Raw genomic sequence first — 15,438 nt, 5'->3', positions numbered from 1 at the left:
AATCGCTAAAATTTGAAAGCACGTACAGTTCACACGTTTATTTTACAGCTCGAAACCAGACCGATAAATACATTTTACAAGTGTTTTCATTTGGGTTCATTGTTCGCAGCAGCGATAAACAGTGCCAACACGTATAATGGGGAGTTTCTATTCTCGCTGCATGCAATATATTTGCCTCTGAATTCTGTTGCTGAAACGGTTGATTACAGTTAAAAGGTTCGAAAGTGGGAACGGCATATTGTCCTTTGCTGAAACGTTTGCACCTCCGCATTATGACCAAGCTGCAAAATTGCTTCCTAATTATTGTTTTTCGTTTGGCGTTTTTCCCAAGTGCCTTTTCGATATACAATGGAACGGAAGCAGAAATCCACCAAAATCCCTATATGGCAGCTGTATTGTACAGCAATGTCACTGGTTGGAAGAATTACGCGTGCGCTGGATACATTGTGAGCAATAATATTTATGTACTGTAACTGAGATGTAATTCGAGATTTCTGGTCAACGAAAGGTGATGGATGGTGCGGCCAAGCCTGTCTTTAGCGGAAAAACACTACCTTTCCCTACCGGAAAATTTGTTATTTGTAGATTACTCCCTGGTGGATAGTCACTGCCGCCCACTGCTGTACCAAATGTTTGCCACCCGAACATGGCATGTCCTGGTGCAGCATTTTAGTGGGTGCCTGGAATCTGAAAAGAAACAGCTACCCAAGAGCACACATAATGAAACTGGAAAATGTGCTGCAGCATCCACTTTACAAAGACCCTGTCACCATAAAACCTAATAGAGTGTACGACATCTGCCTGCTGAAGACGAGAAAAGTAAGTAAGCAGAAACATCAGATGGTTTCAACATTACTGACCACAGATTACGAAACGGGTACCACACTACCACGCAAAATTTTCGTCATCGTTTATGGATCGTCATCGTTTTTATTATTGCACATAGGGAAATGCTACTGGTACTAGTGGGAGCGGTTAGGATACTGATGATCCGATAAATCTCACATAATATTATGCCCCCTAGCAGCATTTCCACTACCACTACTACTATCGACAACAGCAAATTTAATTTCATTACTTAGCATTACCGTTGTGCATACCATCCTGTCGACAAACTGAGCATTCGCAAATACAGCGAACCTTAGAAATTTACGGGTTACACATAAATCCATTTATTGCAGCGCGCCACACAGTTTAATGTAACATGCATGCATTTGGCTGGCTGGTGGCTTTGCGCACGCCAGATATGTTAATGAGTTTAATTATACTGTAGCCGCCAGATGTAGTAACTCCACAGAATTGGTGTACGGGAAAGTAGCACCTGCAAATGTGTGTTCTGCTCGTATTCACAAATGCACACGCAATATACGCTTTTGCAAGGTAATTTCTCGTAAACCAACTGTGTGGAGCGACTTCATCTAGCGGCCAGAGTACTGTAGAGTAACCCTGCACTTGACAATTTTTTTTACAGCTCAGAGAGACGTACGCTGTCCGAGCACATTCACCATTCACATGTGCTGCCTGAGACTACAGCACATGTGAGTGCAGTGCAGTCGGCTCTGAGCCAGCTGAACGTTTCTTAGTACTACAGTGCCGTACAGCTCATATCGTACGAAAAAGCTGTTAAGTGCAGGGTTACTCTACAGTAATTGCCTAGCCGGCCCTAGCGGAAGGTGGCTAGAACACGGTCGGTTCACTATATGGGACAATCTATCGGCGGAGCGGATTTAGGCGTTGCTGTAAACGTATTGTAGTGGCCAACATTATAGCGCCAACTTCGCGCTGATATCGCTCTACCTGTAAAATTTACATGCTCAATAGTGTACGATACAAGCCTGTCGACGACAGGCTTGTATCGTACATTATTGAAATCTTTAGTCAGCAATTCGCAGAATGTAAATGCAAGTGTTAATTGCTGCACGAAGGTAATCCATGCTTTGTTGATGCAGGAAATCAAATTTAACGAGGATGTGGCTCCAATGCGGTTTCCAAGGCAAGGCTTAGGAATTAAATACCCAAAAAAATGCTTGGTAATGGGGATGGGGCGTGACAGTTTGCTACGGGGTAGAATCTGACGAAAACATTCCTGAAAACGAATTCAGTGATTCTCTACCTCCAAATTCATCTGACGAAGCTTATTGGTGGTTGATCAGAACCCCTACCGCAAAACTCCACTACTTAGGCGGAGTAGAAAAGAAAAACTCTACGTACTGTGAAAGCCGTGGACTGCGTCAAGGCCAAGCGTGTGCAATAAAAAAGGATGCAGGACCATATTCTGGAGACAGTGGAGACCCTTTGATCTGCAAGGCGGAGGATGATCGTTTCTATGCATTCGCTACATTTTCAAAAAAGTATGTATGCTATAATGCAATGCAAAATAGCTATTACGAATTGACTTTTCAATAATTTTTCCAGCTTGTGCATGGTTGAAGATTATCCGGCAGAATATGTGGATAACCAGCTGGCCGCCATTAATAACTGGGTACGGGATACCGTGGGTCTCAACGAACTGAACAGCTCCTATGAGATAGCACCAGAAAACGAGCCAGCCACTTCATTTCTAAAAGGCGACAAAGAATCCGTGGAACCCATTTATTTTCTCGTTATTGGGACAATTTTCCTACTTGCAGTAATTTCTTTATTAATGGTTAAAATTCGGAGATCTTGTTCTGTATCTATTAACCGCAGACAAGCCGCGACAAGAGTAGAGCGCATGCAAATGCTTAGCCTTTAACTTCTGTTGCGATTTATTCTTGAATCTTGCGCGCCCTTATATCTGTGTTTATTTGCGCGTGTTTATTTTTTTTTCAAAAATTTTTCGCGCTGCGTTTGGTACAAAAGATTACTGGTGTAAGCGAACAATCTTGTTTCTTCAGCATTCGCGATGCTACCATTTTATCAGTTGAACGATTTGAAATCAGTAACTTTTTGTCCGACACCGTTTTCACTGCAAGTTATGTAGCTAATAATGGGTCTAATTTCTAAATGGGACAAATGGGTCGATGTTAGACAAATGGGTCAACATATAAATACATAAGTATCCCCATCTCCAGTACACGCTCTCCAGCAAAACCGTCCGCCCCCGTAATTCACATTCGGGAAAAACCGCTTCCCCCAAAATTTACAGTCATGCAAAACCTTCGGTCTACAAAGTGCAGTACGTCAAAGCTGCCTAAAAACTGGGGTTGGCAAAGTCTTTGCACAAAAGCCCTTTGAATTTACCTTACTGTCGCAATAATGACCTAAGAGTTAGCATAAAGGTCGGTCTTTCCCGGTATGCGAAAAAAGGACTTTTAATTAAAAGTAAATTGAAAAGCAGAAAAATCAGATGGGATGTCAGGTAGAACGATGCGGAATATTGCAGAAGGGAATTTTTTCATTAATTTTTGATTTGCGCCAAATAAATTTATACGAAACGAGAGATTATGAAGACCGTGTTAGTTCCCAAGTCTGCTGTCCAAAAATTTCAGTATGTTGCGACCGAAAGCTGCTAACGGGGCACCAAGACAAAGCGAAAGGTTGTCTTGGATTTGTTTTTGTTACAAACCTAAAATCAGTGGCTACCGATCACTTCGGCCGTTTTCATTTCATTTTCGGCCGCGCTCATTTCGGCCGTCGTTTATTTCGACCGTAATTCACATCGGGTATAGTACATTTCGACGTAAATATGGTTTACCAAAACTTTTAATCAGCACCATGTAACTAGCCAAGTTATCGTTATACGCAGCATTTTGTTCTGTTTCAATTTTATTCTGCACGAACAATTTGTTTTAACAGTTTTTGTAGTGTTACTGTCACGAATCTCACGATCACGTCTCCCTCGCCCGATTGCTCTGATTACCACAACGTCGACCATCATAAAGCCGATTATGCGAAGTCACGACGTCTGCCGTCACGGGAGAGTACTGCAAACCTAACCGTACCACACCTTGGGAAAAACACAAACCGAGATTAAATCTTTACATCCTAAATAACCTAAGGATAACCTAAAAATACATATGAAAACATACTAAAACCAAAGAATACCGAAGAAATCATAATAAATCCAAGATGACCTAAGAAGGCCAAAGATACCAAAGAAACCTAAGGACACCTGAGAAACATAAGAAACCTAAGAAAACAAAGAAACCTAAGGAAACCTAAGAAACCTAAGAAACCTAATGAAACCTGAGAAACCTAAGCAACCCTAAAAAATCTAAGAAAACCTAAGAAACCTAAAAAACCCATAAGAATACGGTACATAAGGAAATTTAGGAAAAACCTAGAAAACGTAGGAAACCCAAGAAAAGCTATGATGGCCGAAACATCCATTGGCCGAAACGAGCGAAATGAGCCACGGCCGAAATGAACGTTGGCCGAAGTGAACCTGTGCGGCCGAAATGTAACGCGGCCGAAGTAATCGGACGCGGAGCGGGCATGATGCGATTTGTACATAGTACTGATTTGTTGCGCTAAAATGGTCGCTTGCGTGATCACCAGACGATTTTCTGTGAAACCATTTTAAAAACAGAAAACGATTAATAATTACATTTTTGAGAAATATCTTCAAACTTTTCTGAAAATTTCAAGACTTTACTCCCTGTAGGTAGATGTATAAAACTGTATATGATTGCGAAGGCAGATGGAGAAAAAGGACGACCGTATTTTGTCTTTTCTACGGTCAATGCCAGCTCTGCATTGACCGTGCCGTAGCTTTGAAACCGCAGCTGATGACGATTCGGACCGTCATTCGGTCCAAGACCAAAGGATACGGCTATGGCTATTGCTACGGTCGAAGCGTGCCCATTTGAGTGCAGCCATGGCTCACAGCAGCAACGAGTCACCGTTTGTACGAGTTTTTTTGTTTGTACTCGTAACACAGTATGGTTTGTACTCGTAACACAATATGGTGTACTCGTAACCCTGGTGGCTGACAGATGTGCACAGTGCGGTCTACGCCACCAATCTTTGGTACGGAAAAACGTGTTTAATAATTTAAGGACAATTGCCTAGTATTGATGCACTTGGTGATCAGAAAGTTAAGATCCTCGTGATAAAGTGGGTACGTTTGTACGTTCTCCAGATCATTAACAATGGCCGGGATCATCTTTCGTAAATAAGGGATCAGCCTTCCAAAGGACCATTGGACCTTGGCCGTCCCATCAGAGAATAGGCTGGTGAAATTCTCAATGGAAAAGGGTCATAATCATCGCGATCAGGGGCATTGCAGCTGGCTTTCTTGGCCATGTTTGCCCGAGTATCAGGTGACGGCCCTTATAATCAGATCCCCAGCGAGATCCCCAGCGCTCGGTCAAATAAATAAAATAAACTGGGAAGGAAAGGTCTGTTGCCAACAAGATACAACATACTCGTATGGTCGTTTAAATGAAACACCCGAAACAGTAAGTTCCTGCCACGACCTGGCGCATAGTTTATTAACAGCCATTATTACAATTGCAAAAAAGAGGAAAAAGTTTTAAAAATTTCAAGTACTTTGTAAAGCGCAAACCTTAGCTTAATCGGGAAAAGAAAATAACGGGAAAGAAATCGGTTTATGGAGTTTGATACCTCAGATGTTTCACTTAAACGACCATCGCTCATTCACGTATCATAGTGTTTACCATACGAGGAGATAGTTGCATAGGTAATTGATTTTGGTGTTAACAAACATCGCCGATGGTCGGTAAGAATAGTCAGTTCGCAACTTCGCACGTGTTGGTTCGTACGCTAGTTTATTGCCTGTTTAGAAAGCGAGCTTGTATTTACAAAAGCGCGATGCATACAAACTAGTAACACTTTGACACCATTATCCCTATCGTGTTGCTTAAGTCACACAGGATCTGAATCAGTCAAAAACTTTGGCATGGAAATAAAGTGCTACACACGCAACATTATGAAAAATCGCAGTAATTGGTATACCTAAGAAACCTAAGAAACCATTATAAAAACAGTTCAACACACTTGCCACTAGGACTGAATTTATATAAAACGAAAAAAACAGGTTTAAGAGTTTGGTTGAAACTAGATAACGCAGTGTATAAATTCTGATTGCGGTAGCCATTTGCTTGGCCCTCGACCACAGTAATAATCTATTACCACTGTACACTAGACAGTCTAAACTGCAGTCGGGTCGGCAACATGTCCCATGTAGGCAATATGACCGCTGAGGCATTGATATACCAGGAAGATAAATGGCCGATTGGCAACGAACTCCGCATGCCAAACTTGACATAGTTCCATGGTTTCTAGGATCGGTCGGTTTGGTTTGACGGGAAGTGCACTGCCGACTCCCCGTTCATCTACGGCTAAACAAAACAATTTTATTTCTCGCCAGAAAAGTTGTAACTTCTTTAAAATTAATGAAGGTTCTTTTCTGAGGTTCCTTAAACAATAATTCTAAAGCCAGAATCTTAGAAGTTCTTAAGCAATGATTGCAAAACTAGCTTCTTTAATTGCTGAAGGCTAATCGCAAGCCGGTGCTTCGGTTCTGGGCAGTTTACATACCGAAACTAACATGCTGCATTATGCTCGCTACGTGCGAACGCGGCTGATCGACGCCACAGTGTAACGGCGTCCGAAAACCCAGCTCGGTCAGCGCTTCCTGCAATTCTATATTCCGCTCCACGCGAAATTTTGGTATCTGTACCGTCACTTCGTTGATTTTGTGAAATTCCATTCGTCGGATGGCCGCGGCCAGTTTCCTTGGTGTCAGAAGATTAACCAGTTCGCTCATTGTCTGCGGTTTTGTCTCCCCGCGCCACGTCTTCCGAGCTGCTGCCGGCATTATAAACATCGCGCTCCAGTAATGTTCTTCAAAAGGTATTTCCAAAAACTTGGCTCCGCCCATTCCCTCAGGAACCCAGCAGGGGACCTTGAGTATCCCGTGCATCGTGTCCACTTCTACGCGGCGATTGTCAGCCGTGACAAACTCCATCCTAAAAGTGCGGTCCTCTTTGAAGGGACGATACCAGTTGGAGCGGAAATGCAGCGTGCTGATGAATGCCGGAACTGGCGGTGCATCGCGCGACAGTCCTACGTCGCACACATGTCCCACTGTGCGTTCGTTTATGAACGCTGTGACACTCTCCTTATCGCCGGTGACCATCAGCGGCAGGAGATAAGAGCGGATTTTGAATTTGTCGAAGTCGTGGATGCAGCGATTACCATCCGGTAACAGTATCGAGTTGGCCAAATACAGACGGAAATTTTCGTTTATTCCTACAAGTTTCAGAAATTAGGAAAAATAAAATTCTATTATTCCATTAACACAGGCGTATCGGCACATCGCACCAAATTCATGTTCTTTAAAAAACTTTTACTTTCGCGCAACCCGAACTCTTATCCTCATTTTAAGATTCTGTAGCTAAATGATTTGTGCGATTATCAACCACGTTAAAACAGTTCTTGCGGTACGGTTGCAGAGTTACTAGATCAATTAAAATTCCGAAATATTCAAAAGTGAACAACTGCGCCTGAGGTCTCGCGATGGCACCCCGACATTTCGCCGCGGACAACTAGTTGCAGGCCTTTTGGTCGCAAACATTTCACCGCAAGGCCATCTCGCCGGGCGGCCGTTTCGTCACAGGACATTTCGTCGGTAGGTCTTCACGCCGCGAGACTTTCCGTCGCAAAGCCGTTTCGACGCAAGGACATCTCGACGAAGCGACATTGCGGATTTCAGATAAATGATTTACTCAGCTAACTAAAAGAGTCAGAAAAGTTAAAACTGGAAAACAAGACCAAACGAACAACCTAAGAAATCCTAAGAATCCTAAAAAACCTAAAAAAAACCTAAGAAACCTAAGAAAACCTAGGAAAAAATAGGGCGACCTAAGAAAGTTTAAGAAGGACTAAGAAACCTAAGAAGAAAAACTAAGAACAAGCCTAAAAAAACTGAAAAAAACTAGTGAAAATTAAGCGCGGCTAATTATTTTGCGGGGATTAGTAGCATCGTTCGAAAAGTCCCAAGACGAATTGTCCGCGACCAGACGTCTTGCGTCGAAATGTCGCACAGTTAAAATGTCTCAAAACATAAAGTCCCAAACCGAAGTATCCAAGTGTCCGAATATCCGGCGACGAAATGTCTTCGCGGCGAAAAGTCGCGCGTCGAGTTTGAGTGCGGCGAAATGTCACACTCGCAATTGTCCGGGTGTGCTCGCGATTGACAGATCCACTCCGAATTTTGCACTTAAACGCACAATCTTATGAAGAGCTTTCTCACACCGGGCTACGGTTCGGGCGTTCTTTTCAAATTTTAAATACATTTTACATAAAAGTGAATATATTGTTTTACCAATTGAGGAAATCTTGGAACTTCCGCTTATGTACAAACATTCTGCACAATAATGCTCACTTAAATGCAAATTTCGAAGATTATCCGTCCATTTTTCTCTACACCGTATCGGTATGGTTACCAAGGTCGTGTACAACAGTGCCAGGGTAACTTGGTCTCATGTAACACAAATCCCTTAAAATGACTACGCACGCGAACCTGAAATCTGTAAGAAATGTTAGAAACTCGAGGATTGATTTGGCCTAAGTATCTGTAGTAATTATTACCCTCGGGATTATCAGGCTGGCAGTCGTGGTCTTCTCTTATCTTTAGAATGGACAAGTCAGAACACAATCTCTCCGCTAGCAGAACTGGATCTGCACCTAGCAATTCCGCAATTTCCTGTTTTGCCTCATCTTCAGCACCGGCATGCAGCATGAGCAGCGCGATCTCAGCGCACAACGGAGAAAGCACCATATTGCGGACGAATCCATGGTTTGGCAGCAAATACTTCACATATAAATTATGCGACAATCTCGCGTACTCTTTACAGTATGGACTATAGCGAGAATCCGATGGATACTCGATGTCGAGAGGGAGTTCGGGAGTTTGCCAGCAACAGAACATTATAAAATATGAAGGAATGACAGTATTACAGTATAAAAACAGGACGCGCAAGGAAATTACTCCAGACTTTCAAGAAGATCGTATAACAGCAAAAAATTCAGCAGCTCTTTGGCCAAAGATACGCGAGTTGACGTTGTAGGCTGCACATTATTGCACAGAAAACACGAAATTTTGGCCGCATTTCTGCCATGGAGGAATGCAGCGAACCATTGGCTGGTGTATGGTTGTGAAAGTTAACGTGGATCTCTTTGACTCACAAAGAGCTGTTGTACAGTGCCCTTCGTTAGTGCTTCTCGTTTAACATAGACCATGTGCGCCAGTTGGATGCTGCAGGAGAATACGGGGAAGCAAGCAATCGATCGTCGTGCAGTTAGCAGCAAGATTGCCGATGAGTGGAATGCAAACGGCACCGCAATTATCGACCTCCGGTTAGCCGGCTACCCAAGCTCAGCTACGGTACATTTACTGAAACTTAAAACGCACAAGGAACACGCAACGGAATCATGAACTTGAATGTACATGTACATATTATTGGTTTTCCGGTATGTTGTCAATTATGTTAAAACCACAGTCATGTACATAATGCACGACATGTACATGTTCAATATACAAGAGGCCAAGGGCATACAAGTATTACCCCAAGCTTTTGCCATTCAACCAGATGTCTAGCGTGCGTGGCATGTGGAAATCGTGATTTTCGCTTACATTGCTTTCATCCTCTGTCTTTTAGGTTGGGTTAATTTATGAATATTACACGCAGTCTGTATCTGCATTGTCATTAAAACAAAAAATGCAAGAATTGTACTCTGAGAAGTATTGATCATGTTCATCGAATAAAGAGTAGGTACCAAGGGCAGGTGCGATATACTTATATGTACATGTGCAACATACTTGCATGTGTATAGCATACTGAAAAAAAGTCTTACTTGTATCTTTCAGTGAAATTAACTTCCCCGAGACCGGGTATACTACATCTTTGTTTATCTTTCCGGACGAGCTTGTAAATACCGTTGACTCTCCGCAAAACCGGCCTGGACTCACTATTCTCGGGACTAACTGGCTAGTATAAATAATATAATCAATTCTTATGAAAATGCTTTTCTTTAACATTTTATTAACTACTTCGGTTAATTTATACCTTTTTTGTACTGAAAACCTTAAGACTTTTTCTGATTTTTAATGTCCTAGTTCACCTTTAATCTGCTTTATTAATACTAGTTGGCAGCTGCTGGGACTCTTCGAATAATTTTAGCGGTCTGTATACAAATTCGCTATTACTGTGCGTGAAGAAATCAGAACCACATCAATGCTAGTGACAGCGTAATAAAAGTGAATATGTTCAGCTACTAGCATTTATATAGTACATAGTTAACGACAACGATCGAGAAACGCCGACGGGTGTTGGGGCAATTGGCCTTCCTCAGCCCGGCAGCGGAGTCTCGTGGAAACGTCAGAATATGCACGGTCACCGGAAGGGGCGTTTTTGAGAGCGACTGCGGATTCTAACACCTGATGCGTGGCCAGGTGTACTCCCTGATTCGTGGCCAGGGAGTTCAATCCTGATTCGTGGCCAGGATGTTGCGTGTGCGGCTACTTTTGGTGCGGTTCTATGCGTACCATTGTGCAAGAGAGCTGCGCGAGTGAGGACAGACCTTTAATAAACTTCCTCAGAAAGAAAACGTAGCTTAAGGCCGACATTATAAACGTTAAGTACAATAGCAGTAGAACAAAGGGTTGGAAGGCGGGTGATCTTAAATTCCAAAGGTCACGTGTAACGCTTATAGCAAAATAATTTCCACTTGTACAATTCGGTGCGCGTCACAAAGTTAAAATGACAAGTTAACATCAAGCGATACAGCGCAAACTAAGAATCAGGCCATCCCCAGCCGGATCCTTGAGTAAACAGGCAGGTGGTGCGAGATAGGAACAGGCAGGCAGTACGCTGGTGCGCATAATGGATTCGGCTAAGTCCGATAATGATATGATTGTCCAGCAGGTCAAGTTGAAGAATGATGATTTCCACTATTCATCGCTGTTCTAAATAAATGAGAAATCATGTCTGGCCGGCGTTTCTCTCACCGCGTTAAACGAAGTTAGCGTAACATCGCCAACTTCCATTAGTTTCGGCACTGCAAACTGCCCTGCACACGTACACCATTGTGTCTGCGGCTGCAAACGTTGCATAAGAAATTTACCAATTTAGCCACATATCGCAGTTTAAAATTCTAACTATTCTTATACTAAATTAGTTCTGTTAACAATTAAGCGCTGTCATAGGCGGATAGGCCGTAAACAACAGAAATAAACCACAATCGATTTTACAGCGGAAAGTTAGCAATTAATGTTTGGCAGCTTAACCATTGATCGTTCTGCTGCGAGCGGTATCTGCACGGACCTCTTTGTTAAATTCGTGAGCTCGCTGACTATTAATATACTATGTACAACTCACGCGGTTCGGAAGTTCTTAGGCCCAAACTCTTTTTGGCGCTGTTTTTCATGGCAGGGTGTAAAACCTGGCAGTGGCACCTGGCACTGCCAATGGCATGGCGAGCGATAAAACCTGGAGACTCTGGCAACTGGCAAACGATAAAATCTGGCAAGTGCCGCACACAATGTGGCACACTTAATAAGCGGTTAAAAGCGGTTGGTCAACTGTGTGATTCTTTAAAATGTCAATCTTTATATGAAGTGTTGATAGCATTACTGGTCATGCGCAAGTGCGCAAGTAAGCGCCACATACAGATTTTGTAAGGTCATATTGTGTTTCGCCATTTCACAAAGTACCAAAAAAAGAAGAACAAGGCGCGTTTAAAATACAACCGCGGTGGCGTGCGTCCAGATCTAGGAAGCACGCCCCTGATATACGGCTTGCGCTTAAACGCGATGCTGTATCGGTTAACAACCAAATACATTCACCGGGTCCACAGTTGTAGCCGGCAGACATGTTGGCCTGTTGACTGTTGGCGAGACCGGCAGGAAAGTGGTTTTTCTCCCATAGATCTGCCGAATTGCACCCACACTTCTGCCGACCCGACCCTATGCTTCGTTTATGAGTACTCCAATAGATCAGCCGAAGCGGCGGAACAGTGAAATTTGATACTTTTGTCGAGCGCCAGCCGGCAATGGGCTGCAAAATGAGATACAGTACATCATAGTAATTATACCGGCGCCTAAGCAGATTGTATCGCCGGTAAAGAGAGAGAAGCACGCGCGTTCCTCCGCCATGGCTGATCAGTACAGAGAAGCGTTTCTGCTGACCAGCGAGTGTGGATTTATCATTTTATACACAGACATCATCGCAAAACGTAGTAAATTATTGAATATATTTTTTCTTTCCAAAAATGATAAAACCCATAATGTTTACGCCAAAAAACTTTGGATGATGTACGTACATTATCCTTAGACAGTTTCCCTTAAAAATTATCACGAACTTTGTGATGCATGGCAAACATGTGCGATTGGAATATCCTGTTACTCGTACTTACGTGAGGTAATTTTTGTGTTAGTATTTTACAATTGTTAGGGGGTAACCATTAAAGACCAGGTCGCTCACGTCGTAAAATTCTGTATTCGGCAATAGCCACTAAACAAACTATGTAATTCTGCATGCCTGCGCTGGTGGAGCTGTAAAAGACATAACAAAGTTTACTAAAAGGCGTTACTTACTTAAAATAATCAACGTTTAAGCAACATAATATTGTCATTTTAATTGGCGATGCCATGCAAAATTTAGACATCCAAAATTAAACAGTATTATTTAAATACAATACCCAATATATCTGCCGAATTGCACGAAAAGTCCTGATGACCTGATCCTATGTATTGTTTATGGGCACTCGAAAAAATCTAAAGAATAAGAGCAACTGTAAAATTCGGGTTTCCTTTAAGTTGGGGATCGCATGCTAAGTTTAACTGTGCGGCTGATCCGGTAAAAATATAAAAATTTTAAGTAAATCTATCTATGTAAAAATTTTAAGTAAATCGACCTTTTCTGCAACGCTGTCGAAAATTTTGAATGCACTTCTTTAGGAACAATAGACAATATTTTACACAGTCTGTCAAAATTAAATAGAATAAATAACTGCCCCATTCGATAATTTGTAACTTCGTTCAAAATAATTAGTTAGAAAAATGCAGGTTGGCATTGACAGGCAGCAGCTTTGTTGAGGCCTAAATTGCGTTAATATTTGCTGTTACTTCCGTAATAAATTTCCGTAACGGATATAGATATATTCTGTATTTGTGCTGATTTTAGAGGATCTTTATACTCTCCGGTCGATTACGTCTTGCAGTAATGCCAGTTGTCCGGTGCTTGCGTTCATATTCAGCATACAGACTGTACGCGTGCACCTGTTGACTGTTGGCGAGCCCGACAGGAAAGTGGTACTTTCCCTCCCATAGATCTGCCGAATTGCTCCCACACTTCTGCCGACCCGACCCTATACTTTGCCTATGAGTACTCCAATAGATCAGCCGAAGCGGCAAATTACATTGAAATTTGATACTTTTACTAAGCGCAAGCCGGCAATAGCACGGCCGGAATGCAGTATCAGATGCAGATGTACAATACCGACACTACACTAAAAAGAGCGCGCTCCCTTTTTTATTGGAAGGGTTAATTGTTGCTAATTAGCGCGAATGCTAGTGTGAATACAGGCACTGGACAACCGGCATCATTCATCATCACTGCAAGAAGTAATAATTGCTAATCGGAATATAGTTAAAGTCTTACAATTAGAGACTTTTTATTCTATTTAATTTTACAGACTGCATATCATCGCATTTCTCTTGAGAAATTTACTCTAAAATTTTATGTAATATGGCAGAGCTTAGTAATACTAAATTTAAAATCTTAAACTTCAAAATAATTTTGGAAACAACATTTCCGGTACTAGCAATAGATCTGCCGAACTGCGCCAATAGTCCTGACGACCCGACCGTATGCGTTGTATATGGGAACTCCAATAGATCTGACGAACAACGAACAATAATGAAACTTGATACAGCTGTCGAGCGCTAGCCGGTATACGAGTCAATGCTGAACGATATTACTGTCTGTCTTGTCGGGCACAACAATACTACGATAGTTTTCAAGAGCGCATGTGCTTGCGCGAGGCTGCATAACATCATTTTTACTTGCAGGTTAATCTACGACCTATGCAGCACAGTAACAGTTAGTCAAATCCGGTATGGATCAAAAGGTTATAGATTATTATCTAGCATGGCAGACGAAATTCATTGTCATCAACCATTCTGCTGTATTAATATATTCATATCAAGGTGGCTTAATAATTAATTATTGTAATTACTGTACTTAAAATAAAGCCAGTTGCAGCATTTTGACTAGAGCAGCTGTTTATTTGCTGCATATGCCAATGAATGATGTAATCACAGATGTAATACTTAAGCAGTCTCATACTCTCATGCAAGCACATGCGCTTGTAAAATCTATTTCAGTGTCCGACAAGAATGCATATCATTCTCATTCAGCAGATGTTAGTTTACCGGCTAGCGCTCGACAGTGCTATCAAGTTTCATTGTTGTTCTTGTTCGTCAGATCGATCGGAGTTCCCATAGACAGGACTACTGGCGTAATTCGGCCGATCTATTGTTGGTAAAATTGCTTCCAAAAACACTTTGAAGTCTTGAGGGTTTAATTTTGGCCTTACAAAAACCCAGTATTAATTTTTATATCATATAAAAATTTTAAATAAAGTTCTGAAAAGATAGACAAAAACATACAGAGCCTGTGAGAATAAACAGAAAACAAATTGCGAATAATATTAACTGGTGACTAAATTCAAGACTTCAGGTATTGATTACGTCTTGCAATGATCATGAATAATGCCGGTTGTCCGTGCTGCAGGCAAAGAAAGCATACTCACCTACCGTAATTGGCAAGAATTAAGCTGACATTAATTAGGCTGTTGTGGATAAAAATTAAGCTGTTGTCGATAAAGTGTACCTAGGCAGCTGCATCTGATACTGCAGCCCAGCCGTGCTATTGAGGGCACCTTTGTTTGAACAATTTATTCCCAGTTTACACTGTAAATTCAGTTTTTAAAGAAAGCCTACAAACTTTAACGATTTTGGGCAAAGACTAGACCTTTATCACGCTTCGTTAAACTTCGGAGAAAGTTTAGTGCTTTCTCTACTTTAGTCCACTCGGGCTTGCCATAGTATGGAAGCCTACAGGAATATTCAGCGCAGCTAAAAACCAAAATACGATAAGTGTTAGCCGAGCTAAAAGCTGTAATAAAAGTGTACATTTTGGTGTGTATTCAATCCATGAAGTTTTGCACTAGGTTTTATTTTGAGAAATGTTTATGTGAGAAGTGCCGACGTAGTGCAATCTGATGCCGGTTTGCCGCAACTGTTTCCGGGTTCGTAGCTGTAAAACTGCGATGATACTTGTGGCACACCGACAACTCGCTGACGGACATCTTGCTGACCGACAACTTGTTTTTGAGTAAATATCCCTAACATGCGTTGAACTGGTCAACAAATTGTCGGTCAGCAAGTTTTCGTCTTTTCCAAGTTGTCGGTCGAGTTGTCGATTA

General features: G+C 42.0%; 1 protein-coding gene and 1 long non-coding RNA gene across 3 annotated transcripts; one reads left to right on the top strand and one right to left on the bottom strand.

Moving 5' to 3' along the window:
* On the top strand, positions 1-2,901 carry LOC129593022 (uncharacterized). Its single transcript, XR_008691031.1, has 4 exons — positions 1-446; positions 586-819; positions 1,950-2,351; positions 2,416-2,901. It is a non-coding gene; the product is annotated as an uncharacterized LOC129593022 (long non-coding RNA).
* A 2,804-nt stretch (positions 2,902-5,705) lies between these two features.
* LOC129593020 (serpin I2-like) lies at positions 5,706-11,421 on the bottom strand. 2 transcript variants are annotated; one of them, XM_055489199.1, is made up of 3 exons: positions 11,328-11,421; positions 6,484-7,197; positions 5,706-6,284 (listed from the first exon to the last, which is right to left on the bottom strand). In XM_055489199.1, the coding sequence occupies exons 1-3, from the start codon at positions 11,374-11,376 to the stop codon at positions 6,094-6,096; spliced, it is 954 nt and encodes a 317-aa protein (XP_055345174.1). In that variant the 5' UTR covers positions 11,377-11,421; the 3' UTR covers positions 5,706-6,093. The 2 variants fall into 2 exon arrangements, with proteins under 2 accessions (XP_055345174.1, XP_055345173.1); XM_055489198.1 differs by lacking the exon at positions 11,328-11,421 and adding an exon at positions 8,539-9,105.
* Positions 11,422-15,438: the final 4,017 nt, after the last annotated feature.

This window comes from Paramacrobiotus metropolitanus, unplaced genomic scaffold, assembly GCF_019649055.1.
Source record: "Paramacrobiotus metropolitanus isolate TYO unplaced genomic scaffold, Prichtersi_v1.0 Parri_scaffold0000058, whole genome shotgun sequence".
NCBI lineage: Eukaryota > Metazoa > Tardigrada > Eutardigrada > Parachela > Macrobiotidae > Paramacrobiotus > Paramacrobiotus metropolitanus.
The sequence above is the reverse complement of the archived record's forward strand: the minus strand, read 5'-3'. Positions and strand labels throughout refer to the sequence as shown.

Coding starts and splice junctions, on each gene's coding strand:
- LOC129593020 (XM_055489198.1), bottom strand. CDS start 8,878: ATGTTCTGTTGCTGGCAAACTCCCGAACTCCCTCTCGACATCGAGTAT. Junction 7,198..8,538: donor CCAGCCTGATAATCCCGAGG/GTAATAATTACT, acceptor TGAAACTTGTAG/GAATAAACGAAAATTTCCGT. Junction 6,285..6,483: donor AATGCAGCATGTTAGTTTCG/GTATGTAAACTG, acceptor TGTTTTGTTTAG/CCGTAGATGAACGGGGAGTC.